The following is a 24,843-nucleotide window of genomic DNA, read 5'->3' as shown; positions in this document are numbered from 1 at the left end:
TAAAATGTACAGAGTTCGACCTAAATGGAGTCAACACCTTGCAAAGGTTCCCACTGAGATAAGCAAATGCACATCTTTCACATGATGCATCCAGTGAACAGCGTTTTCCACTGGGTGAGCTCATGTTTTTGCTGTAGCACAGTTTTGAAAACCAGGCAACATGGATAAACTGGTTGGCACCTTTTCAGATATGGTTCATAAAAAGAAAACATTTCCAGTATTATCACTTTCTAAATATTATTTCTAATAGTGAACTGTAGAACAGAAGAGTCCAATGAGAAAAGTTGCACCTAATAACTGAGAATGCTATAATGAAGTAAAAATTACATGACATCATAACTGTTTTGAAATCTTGAATTTTAATTAAGTTTGCCACATTTAAGAAAAAAATTTTTTTCATGCAATGAGAACAACATCTACACAAAATGAACACATAACCAACCATAACACGACCACTTCAGCTGCTCAGATGAGCGCTGGTGCTAGAGCATGGTCCCGAATATTGCTTTTCGATTTATATCTCACTCTGGATTAAACGTATAGAGCAACAGCATCAACCAGCGAACTATTAAAACAAGTCAGATAAAGTTGATGGTCCTTATTGTCAAAAGTAATAAAAGGACTCAAGTTTAGATTATGTTCAAGGTACAGTCAGGCACACATAAAAAAAAAATCTACAACACTTATATCATTGTGCTTGTGACTGTGCTTGAAGTACAGGTTAGCACAAAAGAAACTAAAGCACACAAGACAGGGACATCAAGACTTTACTGTAAGACATAACACATGACAATCTCTCCACAAAAATCATGATCTCTGGTCTGCTCCATGCAAACATCCTTTTGTTTCAAGTATTCCACTAATTACAAGACAAATATAATTATTTAATATATTATGAGTATTATCTTTCAGTAAAGAAAATGCAGATGTGATAGTGAAATGAAATGGATACAATCTATTAAAGCTGTTTTGTTTTAAAAAGATTATCCACAGCTTTAATAATGTCTAAAGGCAAACCATTCTGTCTTCAAGATGCCAGGATTGTTCGTACTTTGATTAGTCATTTCAATATATCATATATATACATACACACACACACACACACACACACACACACACACACACACACACACACACACACACACACACACACATTATATATATATATATATATATATATATATATATATATATATATATATATATACACACACACACAGATAATTGGAAAGATAAATACATATGTGCTAGTAAATTGACACATTGAATCAATCCACCACAGACAACTTGCAGTATATATTATATCAACTACTTGATATTCAGTGTTTAACCACAAACCGTCTAAACTGTTATTACATACATGGGCTTTAATCTGTTAAAACACAACACAAAGGTTTTGTGTTGAATTCTGCAGCATGGGTCATAATCCTAAAAAATACCGTTTCCAAACATACACATGTAGAATAGAAGGTTACAAACAACTAACAGCCATAAAATATAAATATTTCCCTTTTATTATATTGTAGTACTAATTTAGGAATATACTCAATATAGGAATATAAAATAAATTTTAGTCACAAAATACAGACACACATCTAACAGCGGCTTACAGGTGCTCACGTACAACACAGTGCTATTGACCCTGATGAAGAAAAGTGTCAAGGGTATATCTCCCGGCAGCATAGCTCTTAGAAATTTAAGTATTTAAGTTACGTATGGTATTTTTGGTTAAACAATTTTCCCTAGCTTGGTGAGGTTGGAGTTGGAATAAAACTCAGAGCAAGGCAGATTTTAATGAGGTTGCAGGTATGAACAAATGAGTTCATTAGCTGGACCACTGTACAAGTACAAGCTCCAGTGTGTTGCCAGTCCATGCTTAAAAACGCAATAAATGTAGCTATTGTAAAGTAATAACAACATATTAACAAAAAATCAACTAAACAAACAGGTATACGTCAAAATGCTTAGGTAGTTGTAATTGTCATTGTAATAAGATGAACAATATTGTCAGCAAGCATTTTGGCGATGAACCGTGGTGATCTCTCTTCACATTCGTAAGTAATAATACTATTTCTCTCTAGCTACCATTTCATTTTCTCTCGACATTTATCTATCGAACGACGTGCTGTGGGTATCGTGCATGTCAGAGAGTTATATACCTGCATGATCCTAAAAACGTCACCAAGCAACCTTCACCTTTATATCTACAAATCTAACAAAGCAAACACAAAAACATGGAGTAAGCTTGGAGAAAGTGGAAAATTGTGTAAATCTGATCTTTTGTCGAGCTCTAAACATTCACCTTTACTTTAAAACAGAACTCCAGTCTCATGACTACCAAGCAAACAAACAAGCACACAACTGACACCTCTACTGTAACAAACGGAAAACTGCAACTAGCTTCATCCGACTGCAACTTTCAAAAACACTACCTATAGAATACAATGTCTAGATGTCTACTGCACTAGTGGAGTCTCCGTGCTTGTGTAAGACAGTAAAAGATTCAAGTAAGTTAAAAAAAAAACCTTTTGAAACGGCAGCTGGTCACGTAGAGTCGAGTTGTTTATAATTACAATCTACTGATCTGCTGTGTTACTTTCCAGTATGAAAAACAAAACGTTTTTAAATGTCTGCTGAATGTGTTTGTGTGAAACCGACTTAGTGAGTGTTGAAACAGTGCAACTGGATTTACAGTACTGTGCAATAGTCATAGGCACCATTCATTTGCAGTTCGATTTTGCCTTAGATGGTTAATTTACACCTGCATTAGGTGAGTGTCAGTAACTAAACAAAATAATTCTCAAACATTAACCTAAAAAAATCTAATCGGTATATAAAAAATCTGGTTGTAGTTTTCAACCAGTAATTTGTGTTGACACGTCTTCTAAAAAAAATCTAAACTTGTATAGGCTTTCTGCAAAGATCTTTTCAGGATATGGTTTTACTAAACACAACAGCTGCATCTGAATAAAGGTGGGTATGAAAACAAAAATAGCATTTCAAATCATTCATTTCCACAACATTAGAACAAGTCAAAGTTTCACTATTTCACTATAAATACCACAATACTTGTTTCTTTTTCATTTACTGCTCAATGTATTAATTAATTTGATAATTCTTTCCAATGTTTCCAACTCTTGCACAGCACTGTATGTGTTTTAGAAAGTCATGGACTAATAATTTAAAAGGAAAATGAAATAAAATAAAAAAAAAAAACCAAAGAGAGTGAGTGAGTCAGTCAGTCATGAGTTTAGGGCTGTACAAAAGTAATTATAGAACTGATGAAATCCAGGGGTTTGTCAGCATGAATCCAGTGACTGGCATCAGGGATATACTGGATATCTGCATACGGAAAGAGACGCTGGATTTCAGGGTAATCCTCAGAGCTGGGAAGAGGGAAAAAAATTTGAGAATGGAACAGACCCACTGTGGCATTAGTTTTTACAGAATGACTTCTCAAACTGAATATGTGTGAATGTGTGTCTTCCATTCCACATAAAAGCTATAATAATAGCTACAAATTTTTAATTCTATTTTTGACAGCTTCTGGCAGCTTTTAAAACTTTATAGTATGAAAAAATATAAAAATTGATTTGAACTGCCTCCAAAACGAATCTGAATTTAAAATAATTCAGTCTGTCCTTTCCACATTCAGTTTCTGATCAGTTTTAGATCAGTGTGATTTGTGTGTTTAAAAAAAAAACCTCTGGTGTTGTTACCTAAGGTATTCGGAGTTACTGCCGCCCAGAAAGAGGGTGGGACCTTCATAGGTTGTGTTAAACTTGGGGAAAGACATAAGGTCCGTCAGGTGATTGGATATGGCCTCCAAATTGATTCTCCAGGAGTAGTGTCCATTTTGCTCTACCAGATTAGTGAGGAGGAAATGCCGAACGGAGCGTTCCTATGCACAAACCAACAAGAGATTTCAAATATACACATGTCCACTATCCTTTATTCATGTTAAGACTAACGTGTGACTCATTGCACCTATTGCTAAGAGTAAATAAGTTTAAAGTAATACAGCACTCAGAACAAAATTAGGTATTATAATTATAATACTACTACTAATAATAATATTAAAATAGTTCTAATGAAAATCAGGATAAATAAAATTTTTTAAAACATTATTGCGTGTGTGTTCATCTGCCAAAACACTCTTTTTGTATTATTACACAGCAGCTCGGTGGCACCTGCTTGTTATCATTGCGGCTTACAAGAGACATTGTCAGCAGTTTCAAAATCAACGAGAAAACCCAAGTTCCCAAATTCTTAGTAGCAACATGATCAACGTATGAGAATGAGTTGTTTCCATGACCTCTTTAGATAAGATAATCTGTGTTTATTTATATATATATATATATATATATATATATATATATATATATATATATATATATATATATATATATATATATATATATATATATATATATATATACTTACACACACATATACATACATACATACATATAATATTTCAGAAAAACAAAGGGTTTCTTAATTCAGCAGAGATACAACATTTATTTAGATCAGGAACTTCTTAAGATGTGGTTCTGCTTCCCAAATCTGGGTGTACGTGTAAAACCCATACTGGCTGATCAGACTAAAACACTGCACAGTCACAAGACACACATTTTGAAGATGTTGTTACAACCGGATGTCAAACTCAGTTTTTAACGCTTTGCCACTTTTACAGTAACCTGCCACTAAACAGGAAGTGAAAGTCTGCCATGCACAATACCGCATGCTACTAGTATTCCGTTTGACGATAAGAACAGAACAGATAAGTTATTTCAGAAACTGTTTTCCCATGTAGCAAAGCTCAGTCATGGCATGGACCGTGTATCTAAGAAAGGTATGCTAGTCATTGCAAACATATACGCACCAGGCATGCACCTGTTTTTTCAATTTTTGCAAAACAATTTTAGAAGTGCATCTTTTTTTTTTTTTTTTTTTTTTTTTTTTACAAATACTTAAATTAGTACTTGATTATACTCCCAGCAAGTGCACACCTGAAAATTATACATTTTTTTAATTGAATTTACCCCTGCACATTAATACAGCTATTGATTAGATGTAATTAACTTTTTTTTTTTTAAATACCATGAGTATTTTCCTTGTTGGAGAAAAGATGCACTTACAGTGGCTAAATACTTGGTTAAAGAAGTGATCCCTTGTTGTGGGATTTCTAGAAAACTCTTACAGGTTTTTTGTGTATATAATATATATGTATTTATAAACAAGAAGAAGGATCCATGTTAATCAAGTTGGTTTGGAACCAATCATGTTCTCTATATGAATATAAACACGTCAAACTTAAGAACTAATCTTGGTGATTAACAGCGTGAGCAGTTGATGACTAAATAAAATATTTACTTGAGCATATTAAAGTGTTGGAGAGAAATTCCAACACAATATATTCACAGAAAGGAGACGGCAATATAAACCCTGATTTCGCACGCTTACTTTAACATGATCCCGGAGTTGGTCTTCGGCCACCCTGCGAGCAGTTGAGCGTGGAATGTTGCTAGGTATTTGTACCTCCTTCATAGCTTCGATATAGCCTCTCATAAAGGTGCGACCGGACGTCGGAACAGGACTGATGTCTACCACGACGAGACGCTCCACAAAACTGGGCTGCCATTCAGAAAAACAAATCAAATATGGGGATACGGAACAAAACTTCATCAGAAAGTTCTTCACAATTTCAAACTTGATTTCAGACAAAATGTCTGACGACAATACCTGTGACAAAGCTGTAGCCATTGCAGTTTTGCCCCCCATGCTGTGACCGATGAGAATACACTTTCCGATATGCAGCTGGTTAAGCAGGTGCTTCAAATCGTTAGTCATCACCTCATATGTCAAGACCGGGTGGTGTTTGCTATTGCCATGGTTACGAGCATCTACTGTCAGCACCTGACTAGACAAAGTACAGTTAGGACACTAGCAGGCATACAGTTTCTGAAAAGTCATGGAGTCAATATTACTAGTCCTTTTTATAGCACAGTGCTGTTAAATTATTGAACCTGCCTGATTAGAAGGTGTTGAAGAACTTACATCACAGATGTGCCACGTAATAAAAAAATTGTTTTATTCGCTATTAGAAGTCTTAAAAACGTATACCTTAACAAAATAATCTTAAGCATGTTCAACAACATTAATTATAAATATTTATACAGGTAAAAGAAAGATGTGTTGTATATATATATATATATATATATATATATATATATATATATATATATATATATATATATATATATATATATATATATATATAAAATCATATAATAAAATTTTAATTGTTCCGGGAAATCGCTGAGGGATTAGCATGTCTGGAAAATAAAAAGAAAAATTTGCATAAAAATAAAATTAGAATAAAAATAAAAATAAATAAAATTTAAAAAATTAAAAAAAAAAAAAAAAAATCAATTAAAAATTAATTATTAAATTAAAAATTAAAAATTTCAATAATAAAATATAAATTAGCATAAAATAAAATTAGCATAAAAATTAGCATGTCAAGACATGCTGGAAAATACTCCACATTGGGAGGGTAAGAGTCATTATGTTTTGCATCACACTGTATAGTTTCTTAAAAAAAAACGGTTCTGCTGTGAGTTTATTTGCACATTGTATTGTTATCCTGTTAGAAGAGCGTCCTCTCCTTTACCTTTCGGCCTGTCCTCTGCACCAAAGACTTCGCTATAGTATGGAAGTTGGTTTTGCTCCCGAATAAGCCATGCAGGAAGACGAGTGGAACGCCATCCTCTGTACCATCATACACATCATAGCTCAGGTTTACAGGGCTGCAAGAGAACACACACTATTATTACGATGATTTAACTAAAAACAAACCAACACACTAAATACGATCAGATCAATAGTCAAATATATACATACAATACTATTACTACTACAGAAGATAAGCAGGGCAACTGAACATATTGTGTAGATTATTTCACTTTTTATGCCTTTCGCTGTTTAAAAGAAATCAGCTCCCAGATCCGTAACTATTACAAAACACCTCATTCAATCCCATCGCATTTATACATCACTAACTTGATGAATCAAGTTGTATTATTGCATCCTGGAACTATAACCTCCTGTGCTGCATTTCTCATATGATGTTGAATGTTGCTGCTTTGGTTCTTTGGCACTCACAGCACAGTCTGGATGTTATCGCTCATTTTAAAAGATTTTTGTCCCTTTTTTTTATTTCCTCCTCCTCCTTTCCTCCTGCCAACTACTTATATGAAAAATACAAAAATACAACACCAAGCACCAAAATCACTGAACACACGCCATATTTTACAATATTACGTTACAATGTTTTCCAGTGAGAAGGTTTTTCTTTGAATACAATTACATTGGGATCTTATCTGGGGTATTAGTGAATACATTTTCACACTTATGAATTTCTAGAAGTAAATATCCTGAGGAGATCTCAGTGTCATCAGTCAAGGCAAAAAAATTAAAATGTCAACATTGATGAATTTTAGTCTCTTGGACACTTTTTGAAACATGTAATATGCATGTCGTGTTACATAAGAAATGTCACCAGTTTGTCCTTAAGACACAGACTTTCGATTTTTAATACATTTCATGCGGAAGCATATATAATATATATCATTACTGTATTATAATTGTTTATAGAGTGTATATGTATATAAAAGTGCATTGAGAAGAATGCAGTGCAGCAGAGGTAACGGTTTGACTAGCTAGGTCACGATTAGCTTGGTCATGAGTAAAGCTTTCTGTTGTGTCCAAAAATGCAGAAAAAACAATATATTTTACCAAGTAGACAATACATATAAAATATAGGTCATAAAGCCAAAAATAACTAACACTAACACAGAATTCAACATTTGTGTCACAAGCATGTGCTGGAACTGTTTAGTGAAAGAGGTCAGTCAGTACCTGGTGGAAGGAGCAGCGCTGTGGGACTGGGTAACGCCGCCCAGCCGCGACACCGCGCTAAACCAACACCGAGCTCCGGCTGCGGACGGCGGCTGCGGCTTCCCGATTAACACTCTTGTAGTTAAGACACGACCGAGAAAGTTCATGGTTGCGCTGATACATGAACTGTGACGACCGACAGGAAGCGTGCTTTGAAATCCTACAAACCTACAGCCTGACAGCTTCTCACGTCCGGCCGGCATGTATAGGTTCCGACGTCATATGTAGGGAAAGAGTAAATGGCGCCCCCTTCTTCCTCTCAGAGAAACAACAACAGAATTTTTATTTTTTTTAAACAAACAAACAAATAAATAAATATATTTATTAAAAAAAACAAACACAAGCCCTAATATATATATTCCCTTGGTTTTAATAGCTTTTTTGTTGAGTTTTATATACACTTCTGGCAGTTAATAAAAATGCCTTGATTTTATACATATGAAAAAATGCAATCAATCAGGAAAAAATTACTGCTACCATAAAACTCGTAGGTTTCTCTAATGCCTAATTATCGACTGATAATTGATGTCCTATTGCTCTTTTAACAATATACTATAAAATATTAGCTTTGATGTTTATAAATTAAAACTTGGTCTATATAATATTTTTCAGAAACACATAATGGGAGAAACTGAAAGAAGAAGAAGAAGAAGAAGAAGAAGAAGAAGAAGCAGAAAAAGAAGAAGAAGAATCAGGATTCATTAAGGGTTTCTATCTAATAACAAGATTAGTCTTGGATATGCTGAATTATTTTAGTCTTAGTTGTTTAGGTGGTCTAATACTCTCCTTGACTGTTATAAACCACAACACACATTTCTTTTTACATTTCTGAAACCTGTTTCGGTTTGGTTAATACTTGAATGGAATAAAGGTATGTTTTACAATGGCATCAATAATTCTGTTATTGTCACTTAAGACACTCCCAAAATGGTCCCGGAGTTAATTCAATTTCGCATTTTCATTTCTTTTAGACACAGAATTACATTGCCTGAGTATTGGTCAAGATGATAGTTTGAAGGAATTTCTGTTTTGGTGGGGAAGTAAAAAATTGCGCAGTTAGCTGAGGATACTACATGTGGTAACAAGGTTAAGAAAGTCCACTTTAAAAATTTTCAGTAATTTTAACCTGTTAATTCCTTCATTTCAAAATATCATGGCTTTGATGAGACATGCTCATTTTCGCGACTTGTAGAAGAAAAGTTTTTAAACTAACACAGTAAATGTCTTTAAGGCTGTTGTTTTTTTTTGTCCTACAGAATTCTTTATTAAATAAATGTTCAGACTCCCACTTTTGGTCACTAACACTCTTCTGGCTGAATGAGCACAAATCCCCAGAACCTGCTTAAAAATCTAGTGGAAAGCTTTTGAACAGGGCAATTTCACAGGACGGAATGATTAAATAATCACTCTTTAGACACGTTTTGTGTAGAAAAGCATATCAACATGGATAAAGCATCAAAAGTGGCTATAACAGCAGAGGGCCATGTAGGGTTCATTCATTTAGGAACTGAAATGTCCAGTCCGGTAAATCTTAAATATCCTATAACAGTATCCACTTCCACTGTTGTTGCTGTAAAGGTGTGTGTGTGTGTGTGTGTGTGTGTGTGTGTGTGTGTGTGTGTGTGTGTGTGTGTGTGTGTACACCAACAGGTGGCGCCAGAGGCAAATGTCTTACATTGATGTTAGTATTGGTCATTGTTGATCCTATATTCCCTACTCTGGAAAATGTGCAAGAAAGCTTGTACACATGAAAATAAAAATTGTGAATCATGAATCTAAATTTAGTCACTGTTTAGGCCAAGCCATTTTTTCATCCCCCCCTTCATTTTTTATCTTGTTCTAATTAGCGTGTTTTACACTCATTCTGAAGGTATGTGGAAATTTTGACTTAATGTTTTTCTGTCACAATGAATCTTAGCCTATTTGAAATGCAAATTATATCCTGCTTTGTGAGTCTGCAAACGGTTATTGTTAGGTTTTTAATGTAAACAGTCCTCATGATACTACAAATATTTAATAATATAACTACAAATCTTAACTTATTCCATCAAAATTGGCCTGCATGCAACTTGTTCCCCATATTTTCAAAGTAGCATTAAATATAATCAAGAAACATCATCAGATGACAATGTTTTATCTGTGCTCTTTATAATGCACAGATTAATTGTCAATCATGAGACTTAAATCACAAGTACTTTCTTACAACTTCTACATTATTCAAAACACCTGTTTTTTACACTCTAAAACAGAATCACTTGCACTGATAAATAGAAACATATAGTTGAAGGATTTAAGGGTGCATTTTGTTCTATGACTATGATCAATTCTATGAATATATATATATATATATATATATATATATATATATATATATATATATATATATATATATATATATATATATATATATATATATATATAATAGCTATTTGGTTGCCAAGGTTCATAGAGAAAATGACAACCCTTTTTCAATCCTACAGGGCTCCATTTAGAACTGTTTTAAGACGCTTAAATCTCTTAATTATCTAATAAAGTCTATAAAGTGAAGAACCTTTTGCCATGAGATTGTGACTTTATTTCTCAGATAGAACACATTACTCACACTCATTCTCACACATATTCATACCTGAGGGCAATTTGTAGTAACTAAGCCACTTACTAATCCAGGAAACTGGAGAACCAGCTGAGAAGCCCACCACGGTACAGACAGTAACCTGAGCTTAGAATTGATCCCCAGACCCTGGAGCTGTAAGAAACTACTACCATACTGTACTACAGTACTACCCACTCTTCCAACAACCTGTGATGATGTGAAAAATCTCTAATTATACACATGCCCAAAATTAGCCTTTATAACTAACTTCAAGTTTTAGAATATTCTCAGTTTGAAATCTGAAATGCTCCATATTTTGTATGACACTGACATTCAATGTTAGTCTTAAAACTGTGATGTCTTAAAACTGAGGGAATTTTCATATATTTTTTTAAATATATTTTTGGGCAAACATATCTTTTTTTGTTATTTATTATTAATCTTGTATACTATTTGGGCCAAAGTTTTGGAACACCTGAATTTACCAGCCATATGTAGCTCTTTGCCAAACACAATTGTATGGAATGTCCTTGGATGTAGTGTCCTAAAATTTTTTGGTTCACCTGAACCAGGAGTTGCAAACCTGTTGCAACATGTCCCACAAAGAGTTAAATTAAAATATGGTTTACGTGGGTTGGTGGAAGATCTTGATCAGTCTGCATGAGCTTGACCTCTGACCTTAACCCCATTTAACATCTTTAAGTGGAATTGGAATACTGCACTCCGTGTGTGTGTGTGTGTGTGTGCGTGTGTGTGTGTGTGTGTGTGTGTGTGTGTGTGTGTGTGTGTGTCCGTTCTTACCTTGGATATGAGCTGATAATTTGACATGAGCTGTAAACAAGTACTGTAATTAAATTTGATATTGATATGTTTATCATTTACAGGCTTCTGTGCCTGGTCTTTTTACTTGCATTTTTTATATAGCAACAATTCATTTATATTGACATGTAATTTACATAATCTAAGGTAGAGAATAAATGGATTTTAAAGGTCTTGTTATTCAACGAAAAAAAACAAAAAACATTTTTAATATGTATACGTTTTCTTACTCGGCATTTAGGGTAGTAATGGCTATTGTTTTTTTCCAGAGTCTTGCACTTTTTTATTTCCTATTATCACATCATAAACTGCATGTTTATCTTCTTCAAGTGACAATTGGTGAGGCAATGAATGTACACAAAAAGAGAAATTAACTTGTCTTATCAATAATTAAAATCATTAAATGGAAATATCAATTAGAAAAACAACAAAAGATGCCCATTAAATATTATGTCATGCAACAAAGCTTTTTTGAGAAGACTTATAATATATTTGGAACCCCCTTACTACTTGAAAGAATTTTATACATAGTCCTTCCCGTAGCCACTGGCAGAGCGAGGAGCAGTGTATGCTTTTTTGGGGGGCTTGTAGCTGTTCTCACGTGGTGGACAGGTGCAGCACAGCAATGCTCCTCCGATGATAAGAAGAGCGGCAGCCCCGAAGCCTATGTACAGCGATGCTCCCAGCTCCCTGCGCTGAGTGGGTGGGACCAGCGGATTGTAGAAATCCTGAACAACAGTGCTGGAAGTCCAGGATACCGGCATGAGTGTCAGGACGCCAGAGATGATGAAGCAGATGCCAGAGAAAATAATGAATCTTGCCTTAGATGCCTCATCCCCAATGCAGTTTGTGCACTTTGCACCCATAATGGAGGCCGATACAGCCTGCATGCCTAGGATGATGGAGACGATGCACATAGCTCGGGCTGCCTGAAGGTCCTGAGGAAGAGCAAGCATTGAGTCGTATATCTTACACTGCATCTGTCCGGTGCTCTGAACTACACAGCTCATCCAGATGCCCTCCCAGATGACTTGCGCTGTGACAATGTTAGCTCCAACAAAAGCAGTGACCTTCCACATAGGCAGAGTGCAGGTTATAATAGATATGATCCAGCCTATTGAACCCAGGGCAATGCCCCCAACTTCCATTCCCATTGACATGGTGAGCTAGAGATGCTTTAGTTTTTGATGAGACAAAGGCAAAAAATATTAAAAACCAATCTGAAAACCAAATGCCATAAATGCTTTAAATGGATCAATTGGGCCAGTTATAGGTAAATAAAATCAATTCAAGCTCATTTTGCAGACAAAGTTAAAGATAAATAATTTGTCTTGTATGCAATAGATTCCCATTTGTTCAAATAATCTACAAACTTCCAATAATGGTTTATGATTACCTGAATTAAAATAAGTGGCACTTATTTAAACAATATTTTCAAACCAATATGCTTTTAAAGTAAGTAAAGTTAGCAAAGATGTATTGTGCAATGCATTATTTGTCAACATATATATATATATATATATATATAAAAAAACATTTTTTATTTAAAAATGTTTACATACAGTAGGTGAAGACTATGTTTGGAAGAACCACATATTGATGCAATAACAACTTTCAGTCTCTTTGGAGTAATTCCAAATTATTTTGCTTTCATGAGTGATTTTAATCCATTGTTTTTTTTGTTTTTTTTTACACTTATTGCGTTGCTTTGGCACACACACACACACACACACACACACACACACACACACACACACACACACACACACACACACACACACACACACACACACACACACACAAAACACTGCATCCAATGGGTACGTGTAACACACATAGCCTAATAATACAAGCTGTTTAGGTTTAATCAGTGGTGGACAAATTACATAAAGCATGTACTTGAGGTAAAGATACTTGTACTTGAGTACAGATACACTAAATAAATTAATACTCCAGTAAAGGTGTTCCCTTTAAAATTCCATTTGAGTATAAGTACAAAATAATTTGCCTTTAAATGTACTTAAGTATGCAAAATACTATATTTATTATGCCTGTAATGTCCAACAATTTCATATGGATTTAATGTCCTTTTTACCTCTTTCCCACAAACTCACTCACTCCCTCTCTTTCTCACTCACCCTCTCACTTACCCACTGGCTCACTCCCACCGTGCAGACTGTCTTGCGACTCCAAATCACGGGCGTGATTTGCCTTCAAATGTACTTAAGTATCCAAAATACTATATTTATTATGGCTCTAATGTCCAATGATTTACTATGGCTATAATGTCCTTCCTACCTCTTTTCCAACCACTCACTCGCTCACTCACTCACTCACTCACTCACTCACTCACCCACTCACTCACACTCTTCGTGCAGACTCTTCCATCTTGCGACTCCAAATCACGGGCCGCTGTTCTCACAGTATTCTCTCTGTCTATTATTTAAAGGGGCAATAAATCCTTGCTTACTTAAAACTTCACTCTGTACACTATTAATCAAAGTTATTATATTGCTCATAAATTACTACCTTTGCAAAATGTAGTTGCATACAAAAGTTAAATATTTGAGTTTGAAATGTAGTGAAGTTAAAGTAAAAGTCTCCTCAAACGGAAACACTTGAGAGAAGTACAGCTACGTGAAAAAGCTACTTAAGTAAAGTAAAAAATTACATTTACTCCGTTACTGCCCACCACTGGGTTCAAGATCAATGGCATAACGTAGCCTAACAAAAATCCAGATGCAAGCTCTTTAGGACAGAGTTTACTGTACAGAAAATCTTGGAGTATAAACACAGCAATTTATATTTAGAAGCACAAAAAGTATGACACATTCTCAGGTGATTCTAACACATTACCCACAGGTTCCTTTTAGCATAGGAACATTATAAACATGATTTTGTATTTTATTTTTTTTGGTTTGGTTTGGTTGGTTGGTTGTTGTTTTTTGTATATTTCACCGCGCTATCTTGTTCCATGTTATGAGACTTCAAATTGTGGTAAAGTTCAGGCATCAGTACTTGTTTAACTATACTGAGTATTTGGCAGCCTTGTGCCATGAAAACAATCAAATTGTTGAAAAATAACTATCAGTTCAGTTTATAATCAGTTCCTTGTAAAACCCTGATTGCCTGCTTTTTTTAAAAACTATGAATTCATTATAATTAGTGTTTAATAATCATAAAAAAATTATAATAGAAAATAATCAAACCTATATATGATTTAATGTCTTAAAGAGCCTGAAAACAGAAGCTTTAGGATTAGTTTTATTATTTCCAATAACAAAATGCTCGAACCTGTTGATGCCTCATGTTTATAGTAACAATTGTTTATATTAAAACATTATGGGTTTTGTAAGTACAGTTCAATAAGTAGTAAAGAAAATATATTAAGCAGACAGACATGCTTGAAATCCAATCACCCACACATGGATACACACACACACACACACACACACACACACACACACACACACACACACACACACACACACACAGAGTATTAAGAATGTACAAACACATCTATAAAAAAAAAAAAAATAAATCTGCTAGGCATTTTTTTAATGATTAAAAAAAAAATCTTTCTGGAAAAGTCTAAAGTAATAATTACCTATTATTCACATTTCAACTACTTAATGCTATAATCCTTATTTTATCAACAGCATATCATTTAAAACTCTTTGAGTATAACACTATCAATTAAAAAACACAATAAGATGTATATAGAGGTGGCAAAAGTAGCGGTGTCTCTGACATGTACTTAAGTAAAAAGTAAAAATTACTACTACGTGTTTTAGTGTCACACTGGTAACTGAAAGTCACATAATATTAATATTAGGGCTGTCAATCGATTTAAATATTTAATCAGGATTAATCGCATGATTGTTATGAGTTAACTCACGATTAATTACAACTTAATAGCGCATTTTTATCTGTTTTAATAATACCTTAAATTATTTTCCAATTTTTTAATACTCTAATCAGCATGGGTATGGACAAATATTGATGCTTTACGCAAAATGTATGTTTATTATTCATGAAATCAAACTCAACAAAGAGCATCAAGACAAAATATTTTTGCAAACGTTTTAAAGTAATTATGGTGTTTTAAATCACGTAAATTATCAGCACACCAAACGGAACCTTTGCTATGTTTCTTCACGGACGGTAAACGAGGTGATACCAGAGAAACTGTACCTCATAAATTTGATAAGGATTATGTAATCAGAGAATATTTGTATTCAATGTGAATTGGTTTATTTAAAAGTTGACTTTTCGAGGTTATATACATACATTTATTATGTCTGTGAGGCAAATATTCAGTGATATTCAGGTTGTTTAATTTGTGTGTCTGTAAAGAGAGGAGACAGAGACGGGAGAATGCGCACACTGTCTGTTTACTTTATTTTACAAAAGCACAGCATTTTGTTGTTTTTATGAGAATAAAAGTAGACCCTTTACGCCGGCGCGTTTGTTGACACCAGAGGTTTTATTGTCGGATGTGTGCATTATGGCAGATCTAAAACTTGGTGCATCAGTAAAACAAATGTTAACTGATTTAAAATGATGTTTTTTGGTGGAGGTGTAATAATTTTTTATATCTGAGTAAACAAAGGAAGTAGTGAATAAACGTGTGTTGTGATGAAGGTTTTAATTTGACCTCTTTTATATTTATTAATTTATATCTTTTATACAAAATGGTCAAAAAGAAATGCATGCTCCATTAATCGTGCGTTAATAAAAAACAGTGCTGTTAAAATTAATTAGCATTTTGACAGCCTTAATTAATATATTAATACAAAACGAATTAAATATTTTGTAACCATATAAATGTGTCCAGGCTGAACCATATAGAACACAAATAATAAAAAAAAAATATTGACATTTCACCAAATAGATTAAAACTAAAGTAACGAACCTGTTTTGAATATGAAGAAGTAGAAAGTACAGATATTTCTGTCAAAATTATAAGAGGAAAAGTAAAGATTTGTCCAAAAAAAGTAAAGTTCTGATACCAGAAAAATCGACTTAAGTACAGTAACGAAGTACTTGTACTTCGTTACTTCCAACCTCTGAATAATGCCTATAATAACTCATTACAATGTTATGCCCCTTTATTTTATAGTGAACAATTTATAATAAAGTAGCAAAAGCAAATAGCTGTTTTAAGCCAGCTTGGGAGAGTATTATGAGTATTTATACAGGTCAAATACAACTATATAAAAGTTAAGGGTTTTTAATACCTTTAAGAGACTATTTGTTTAGTCATTTTAAAGTGCCTTGAGTGAAATGTTGAAATATTTTATTTATTATTTGTGACAGATTTCCTGAACTGAAAATGTTTCTGGAAATGTATGATTCTCAACTGCAAGAAAAAGGTACAAGCATTTTCAAATCTTACATAATTCCATAATTAAAAAGGATAAAAACAACAACAACTAAACAAACAATAACAAAAAAATGCATTTACCTAATTCAGCAGAGACACAAAAATTTTATCAGGAACTTCTTAAGATGTGGTTCTGCTTTCCAAATCTGGTTGTATGTGCAAAACCTGTAATATCTGATCCGACTTAAACACAGCACAGTCTTTTGAAGATGTTACAACTGGATGTCAAACTCAGTTTTTAACGCTTTGCCACTTTTACAGTAACCTGCCACTGAACAGGAAGTGAAAGTCTGCCATGCACAATACCGCATGCTACTAGTATTCGGTTTGATGATAAGAACAGAACAGATAAGTTATTTCAGAAACTGTTTTCCCATGTAGCAAAGCTCAGTCATGGCATGGACCGTGTATCTAAGAAAGGTATGCTAGTCATTGCAAACATATACGCACCAGGTATGCACCTGTTTTTTACATTTTTGCTAAACAATTTTATGATATATGCATCAATTTATTTTACAAATACTTAAATTAATACTTGATTATACTCACAGCAAGTGCACACCTGAAAATTATACATTTTCCACATTGAAGGATGGATTAATTGAATTTACCCCTGCACATAAATACAGCTATTGATTAGATGTAATAAACTTTAATCTTTTTTTAAATACCATTAGTATTTTTCTTGTTGGAGAAAAGATGCACTTACAGTGGCTAAATACTTGGTTAGAGAAGTGATCCCATATTGTGGGATTCCTAGAAAACTCTTACAGGTTTGTGTGTAAATAAAGAATAACCTTTTTATATATCATATATATATATATATATATATATATATATATATATATATATATATATATATATATGTATATATATATATATATATATATATATATATATATATATATATATATATATATACAATGAGGAAAATAAGTATATGAACACCCTGCTATTTTGCAAGTTCTCCCACTTAGAAATCATGGAGGGGTCTGAAATTGTCATCGTAGGTGCATGTCCACTGTGAGAGACAAAATCTAAAACAGGTTTTAAAGTAATTATGGTGTTTTAAATCACGTAAATTATCAGCACACCAAACGGAACCTTTGCTATGTTTCTTCATGGACGGTAAACGAGGTGATACCAGAGAAACTGTACCTCATAACTTTTATAAGGATTATGTAATCAGAGAATATTTGTATTCAATGTGAATTGGTTTATTTAAAAGTTGACTTTTCGAGGTTATATACATACATTTATTATGTCTGTGAGGCAAATATTCAGTGATATTCAGGTTTCTGGCCTGTCGCTGAGAAACACGGAGTTTGAGCTCCCTCCAAAGATTCTCTATTGGGTTTAGGTCTGGAGACTGGCTAGGCCACGCCAGAACCTTGATATGCTTCTTACAGAGCCACTCCTTGGTTATCCTGGCTGTGTGCTTCGGGTCATTGTCATGTTGGAAGACCCAGCCTCGACCCATCTTCAATGCTCTAACTGAGGGAAGGAGATTGTTCCCGAAAATCTCCCTTAATACAGTGCAGTCGCCCTGTCCCATGTGCAGAAAAACACCCTTAAAGCATGATGCTACCACCCCCATGCTTCACAGTAGGGATGGTGTTCTTGGGATGGTACTCATCATTCTTCTTCCTCCAAACACGTTTAGTGGAATTATGACCCAAAAGTTCTATTTTGGTCTCATCTGACCACATCACTTTCTCCCATGACTCCTCTGGATCATCCAAATGGTCATTGGCAAACCTAAAACGTGCCTGGACATGCGCTGGTTTAAACAGGGGAACCTTCCGTGCCATGCATGATTTCAAACCATGACGTCTTAGTGTATTACCAACAGTAACCTTGGAAACGGTGGTCCCAGCTCTTTTCAGGTCATTGATCAGCTCCTCCCGTGTAGTTCTGGGCTGATTTCTCACTTTCCTTAGGATCATTGAGACCCCACGAGGTGAGATCTTGCATGGAGCCCCAGTCCGAGGGAGATTGATAGTCATGTTTAGCTTCTTCCATTTTCTAATGATTGCTCCAACAGTGGACCTTTTTTCACCAAGCTGCTTGGCAATTTCCCCGTAGCCCTTTCCAGCCTTGTGGAGGTGTACAATTTTGTCTCTAGTGTCTTTGGACAGCTCTTTGGTCTTGGCCATGTTAGTAGTTAGATTCTTACTGATTGTATGGGGTGGACAGGTGTCTTTATGCAGCTAACGACCTCAAACAGGTGCATCTAATTTAGGATAATAAATGTAGTGGAGGTGGACATTTTAAAGGCAGACTAACAGGTCTTTGAGGGTCAGAATTCTAGCTGATAGACAGGTGTTTAAATACTTATTTGCAGCTGTGTCATACAAATAAATAGTTTAAATATCATACATTGTGATTTCTGGATTTTTTTTTTTAGATTATGTCTCTCACAGTGGACATGCACCTACGATGACAATTTCAGACCCCCCCCCCCCATGATTTCTAAGTGGGAGAACTTGCAAAATAGCAGGGTGTTCAAATACTTATTTTCCTCACTGTATATATAAATATAAACAATAAGGAGGATACATGTTAATCAAGTTGGTTTGGAACCAATCATGTTCTCTGCATGAATATAAAGACGTCAAACTTGAAAACTAAACTTGGTGATTAACATCGTGAGCAGTTGAAGACTGAATAAAATATTTACTTGAGCATATTAAAGTGTTGGTAGTGATTTCCAATTTTGCAAGAGAAATTCCAACACAATATGTTCACACAAAAGAAAAATGCAATAATGAACCTGCCTGATTAGAAGGTGTTGAAGAAACTTACATCACAGATGTGCCACGTAAAAAAAAAATTAGTTTTATTTGCTATTAGAAGTCCTAAAAACTTATACCTTAACAAAACAATCTTTTTGCTTTGAAAAAATCATATAATAAAATTGTAAGTGTTGCGGGAAATCGCTAAGGGATTAGCATGTCAAGACATGCTGGAAAATACTCCACATTGGGAGGGTAAGAGTCATTATGTTTTGCATCACACTGTATAGTTTCTTTAAAAAAACGGTTCTGCTGTGAGTTTATTTGCACATAGTTTTGTTATCCTGTTAGAAGAGCGTCCTCTCCTTTACCTTTCGGCCTGTCCTCTGCACCAAAGACTTTGATGGTGGGCCGTTCTAAAGTGACTGAAAGCCTCCGGCAGCAGGTTGTCCAGATGAATGCCAAAGGGATAACCCTATCAGCCAAGATAGCAAGACAAGTTGGTCGTTCCAAATCTGTGATTTAAAGAATATTGAATCTTTACAACATCACAAACTCATTCAAGTCTGCCAAGAAGGCTGGTCGTCCACGGAAGACAAATACAAGGGAGGACAGGATACTGCGGAGGATCTCAATGGGCAATCGTTTCCACACTGCAGCTGGAATTGCTCACCAGTTCAGCGCAGAACAGGATAAGGATCTGTCTCATCATATATATATCACTCTGCAGTGACCAAACCTCTCATTAGCAGAAAGAATCAAAAGGCTAGACCAGGGGTTTTCAACCGGTGGTCCGCGGCCCCCTGGTGGTCCGCGGCGGCATTGCATGTGGTCCGTGACAGCCTACATAATTTCACTATTAAAATCACTTTTTTCCATAATGTATTTTTCCAAACATTTCCAGAATATTTGCACATTAGTGGAAAAACTGAATTTAAAGAAAATATCTAAAATATTGAAACTGACACAGGATAGGCTAGCTTAGCACCTATCAGGCCTATGCTTTGCTATCGTTGTGTTTTGCGTCATATATGTACACATTCATCCAGCATCTCGGAGTTAAGTAAACACATTATTCAGGTTTTATTGAATAGACGCTTAATAGTTTTGGTGAATCGAAATTTGAAGTGGAGCTGTTAGCTAACGTTTCTAACTAAGGTGAAGTTTGCTAGTCAGCACCAGCATGGATCGCTTTTTAGTAAGGAAAGTGACAGATGTCAGGGTCAAGCTAAAATACTGTAGAAGAGGATCAGCTCATAGAGATGTCCACAGACTCTGTCAGGAGGCATATGTATGATACACAACCCCTTATGAAGTTCTGGATAAGTTGCCAGACAGAATTTCCAGAGCTTACAGTAAAAGCATTGAGGTGTCTTTTACCCTTTCCAACTACATACCTTTGTGAGAGCGTTTTTTTCACATTGGAATATCTAAAGAACAAGTACAGGGCAAGGCTAGAACCAGAGAATGATATGAGGCTGTCACTATGTACCACTATATCACCACGAATAGACAGACTGTGTGGAAGTCACCATACCCAGAAATCCCACTAACAGGTAAGTAGTACAAAATCACACCAGAGCAGTGTGAGGTTGTAACCTTGTAACCTTCAGAAAATTTTGTTGTAATCTTTTTTCCATGCTACAGTCATTGTTGTTCTCTAATTTTGATCAGTGTGTTTTCTGAAAAATAATGGTTTTTTTTTAAATGCCTTAGTTCATTGTGAAAAAGGTGTTCTGGTAGCATGGTATAGACAGGACAAAAACTCCTCCAACTGTTGAGCAGTGAGGATGCCATTATTTCAGAATTGTTCAATTGTTTATAAATTGTACTCTAATTTTGATCGCCAGTGTATATATATATATATATATATATATATATATATATATATATATATATATATATATATATATATATATATATATATATATAATAATTTATGTCCTATTGCTCTTTTAACAATTTACTATAAAATATTAGCTTCAGTGTTTATAAATTAAAACTTGGTCTATATAATATTTTTAAGAAACACATAATGGAAGAAGCCGAAAAAAGAAAAAGAAGAAGAAGAAGAAGAAGAAGAAGAATCAGGATTCATTAAGGGTTTCTATCTAATTACAAGATTAGTCTTGGATATGCTGAATTATTTTAGTCTTAGTTGTTTAGATGGTCTAATACTCTCCTTGACTGTTATAAACCACAACACACATTTCTTTTTACATGTCTGAAACCTGTTTCGGTTTGGTTAATACTTGAATGGAATAAAGGTATGTTTTACAATGGCATCAATTATTCTGTTATTGTCACTTAAGACACTCCCAAAATGGTCCCAGAGTTAATTCAATTTTGCATTTTCATTTCTTTTAGACACAGAATTACATTGCCTGAGTATTGGTCAAGATGATAGTTTGAAGGAATTTCTGTTTTTGGTGGGGAAGTAAAAAATTGCGCAGTTAGCTGAGGATACTACATGTGGTACACAAGGTTAAGAAAGTCCACTTTAAAAATTTTCAGTAATTTTAACCTGTTAATTCCTTCATTTTAAAATATCATGACTTTGATGAGACATGCTCATTTTCCCGACTTATTGAAGAAAAGTTTTTTAAAACTAACACAGTAAATGTATTTAAGGCTGATGTAAGCTTGTTTGTTTTTTGTCCTACAGAATTCTTTATTAAATAAATGTTCAGACACCCACTTTTGGTCACTAACACTCTTCTGGCCGAATGAGCACAAATCCCCAGAACCTGCTTAAGAATCTAGTGGAAAGCTTTTGAACAGGGCAATTTCACAGGACGGAATGATTAAATAATCACTCTTTAGACACGTTTTGTGTAGCAAAGCACATCAACTTGGATAAAGCATCAAAAGCTTATAACAGCAGAGGGCCATGTAGGGTTCATTCATTTAGGAACTGAAATGTCCAGTCCAGTAAATCTTAAATATTTAAATAAAATCAAATGTTATTCTATAACAGTATCCACTCCTCTGGGAAAACTTTCCACTTCCACTGTTGTTGCTGTAAAGATTTACACCTTCAGCCACAACAGCAATAACCCTTGTAGTGTTAATTCCAATATTCAAAAACATGAATGAACAAAAACATGAACATGAAAACATGAACATGAACATGTTCATGTTTATGTTCATGAAAACATGAACATGGAACAAGCCCCTTAGTTCCAGTGATCAGAAATTGTACCGATACAGCACACAAAGACTTCTTTCGGCTTACTGCACACTTCACTGCTGTCCCACTGTCCTCATACATGTCCTACATCCTTCCTCGGCATGAAACCATACTGCTGCTCACAGATGATCACCTCTTCTCTCAGCCAGGCTCTTTCCCATAACTTCATGGTTTGACTGATCAACTTTATTCAACTGTAAATTCTGCAGGTCTGCACATCTCCATTATTCTTAAAAATGAGTATGAGCACACTCCTTCTCCATTCCTCGGCATCCTCTCACCTTCCAGAATCTTGTTGAACAATCTTGTTAAAAACTCCCATCTCCCAACTGCCATCTCTCCTAAACATCTCCATGCTCCTACTAGTCATCTGGTCCTACCGACTTTCCAGTCTTGATCCTCTTAATAGCTGCTCTCACTTCCTCCTTACTAATCCTATCCACTTTCTGCTTTACCATTTCCACATAATCCAACCTTCTCTCTCTTATTTTTCTCATTCATCAGCTGCTCAAAATACTCCCTCCATCCTTTCAACACACTCTCCTCACTAGTCAACACATTTCCATCTGCATCTTTTATTGCTCTAACTTGCAGCACATCCTTCCCTCTGCCTGGCCAGTAGGTACAAATCCTTCTCTCTTTCCTTAGAGTCCAACTTCTTATACAGCTCCTAATATGACTTTTCCTTTGCTTTTGCCACATCCCTCTTTACCTGCTGCCACAACCCACTTATACTCCTGCCTACTGTTCTTATCTCTCTGCTGATCCCAATTCTGCTTCGCCAACCTCTTTCTCTTTATGCTTTCCAGCACTTCCTCATTTCACCACCACGTCTCTTTGTCTTTCTTTCTATTTCCAGATGTCACACCAAGTACCTTCCTAGCTGTCTCTTTTATCACTTCTGCAGTAGTTGCCCAATCATCCAGCACCTCTTCACCACCACTGAGCCCCTGTCTGACCTCTTCCCTGAACCTCACACTACAGTCTTCCTCCTTTAGTTTCCTCTATCTTATTCTTTTTTTTCAGTCCTCACTCTCCTCCTTTTCTTTTTCACCTCCATAGCCATCCTATAGACCACCAGCCGATGCTGTTTAGCTACACTGTCCACTGCAATCACCTTACAGTCTCCAATCTCCTTCAGGTTGCATCTCCTGCATAGTATATAGTCCACCTGTGTACACCTTCCTCCACTCCACCTTATACATCACCCTTCTTCTTAAAATAAGTATTTACGACTGCCTTTCCATCCTTTTAGCAAAATCTACCACCATCTGCCCTTCTACATTGCTTTACTTAAGGCCAAACCTACCCATCACCTCCTCATTACCTCTGTTTGCTTGAAATCTGCCCCAATAACCAATATTTTATTCCTAGGTACACTCTCCACCACTTCCAACTCACTTCAGAATTTTTACTTCTCCTCCATCCCACATAGGAACTGATGACATTTTTCATCACCCCTTCAACTTCCAGCTTCATGTTTATCACCCTGTCAGAAACTCTCTACACCTCCACTACACTTATACTGTACTCTTCCTTCTTCCTTCAGAATCACCCCTTCACCATTTCTCTTTCCACCCACACCATGATAGAACAGTTTAAACCCACCTTCAATGTTCCTGGCCTTACTCCATTTCCACTTGGTCTCCTGAACACACAACATATATACCTTTCTCCTCTCCATCACATCAGCTAACTCTCTCCCTTTACCAGTCATGGAACCAACATTTAAAATACCAATTCTAACCTCCACTCTCCTCCACTTCTCCTTTCTCTGCTTTGTCTGTAGACATCTTCCTCCTCTCCTTCTCCATCTTTGGCCGACATTAGTTTTTAATAGCTGGGTTACAGCACACAAATACATTCTAGCCAACTGTCAGGTGTCCACACACATTTGGCGATATATTAGTGTGTGTGTGTGTGTGTGTGTGTGTGTGTGTGTGTGTGTGTGTGTGTGTACACCAAAAGGTGGCGCCAGAGGCAAATTTCTTACATTGATGTTAGTATTGGTCATTGTTGATCTTATATTCCCTACTCTGGAAAATGTGCAAGAAAGCTTGTACACATGAAAATAAAAATTGTGAATCTTGAATCTATATTTAGTCACTGTTTAGGCCAAGCCATTTTTTCATTTCTTCCTTCATTTTTTTAACTTGAT

At 35.2% G+C, this 24,843-nt stretch overlaps 2 protein-coding genes across 4 annotated transcripts; both read right to left on the bottom strand.

Annotated features, from left to right (window-relative positions):
- Positions 1-340: 340 nt before the first annotated feature.
- abhd11 (abhydrolase domain containing 11) lies at positions 341-23,091 on the bottom strand. 2 transcript variants are annotated; one of them, XM_083564771.1, is made up of 6 exons: positions 22,967-23,091; positions 6,677-6,812; positions 5,746-5,919; positions 5,467-5,637; positions 3,720-3,901; positions 341-3,386 (listed from the first exon to the last, which is right to left on the bottom strand). In XM_083564771.1, the coding sequence occupies exons 1-6, from the start codon at positions 23,053-23,055 to the stop codon at positions 3,251-3,253; spliced, it is 888 nt and encodes a 295-aa protein (XP_083420897.1). In that variant the 5' UTR covers positions 23,056-23,091; the 3' UTR covers positions 341-3,250. The 2 variants fall into 2 exon arrangements, with proteins under 2 accessions (XP_083420897.1, XP_083420896.1); XM_083564770.1 differs by lacking the exon at positions 22,967-23,091 and adding an exon at positions 7,924-8,179.
- LOC310739139 (claudin-3-like) lies at positions 11,891-17,501 on the bottom strand. Of its 2 annotated transcripts, XM_083564786.1 has the most exons (2): positions 16,826-17,501; positions 11,891-12,540 (listed from the first exon to the last, which is right to left on the bottom strand). In XM_083564786.1, exons 1-2 carry the CDS (start codon positions 16,835-16,837, stop codon positions 11,896-11,898), a joined length of 657 nt encoding a protein of 218 aa, XP_083420912.1. In that variant the 5' UTR covers positions 16,838-17,501; the 3' UTR covers positions 11,891-11,895. The 2 variants fall into 2 exon arrangements, with proteins under 2 accessions (XP_083420912.1, XP_083420913.1); XM_083564787.1 differs by lacking the exon at positions 16,826-17,501 and having other exon boundaries at positions 11,891-12,686.
- Positions 23,092-24,843: the final 1,752 nt, after the last annotated feature.

Source organism: Silurus aristotelis (genome assembly GCF_946808225.1).
Source record: "Silurus aristotelis genome assembly, chromosome: 16".
In the NCBI taxonomy this organism is placed as follows: Eukaryota; Metazoa; Chordata; class Actinopteri; order Siluriformes; family Siluridae; genus Silurus; species Silurus aristotelis.
Note: the sequence above shows the minus strand (reverse complement) of the source record. Positions and strands in the feature narration are given on the sequence as shown.

Bases quoted from the DNA above. Each gene is read 5' to 3' on its own strand.
- abhd11 (XM_083564770.1), bottom strand. From the start codon at position 8,165: ATGCCGGCCGGACGTGAGAAGCTGTCAGGCTGTAGGTTTGTAGGATTT. The intron at 6,813-7,923 runs GTACTGACTGAC...GTTCTCTTGCAG, and splicing joins AGCGCTGCTCCTTCCACCAG to CCCTGTAAACCTGAGCTATG. The intron at 5,920-6,676 runs GTAAAGGAGAGG...TTGTCTAGTCAG, and splicing joins TGCAGAGGACAGGCCGAAAG to GTGCTGACAGTAGATGCTCG.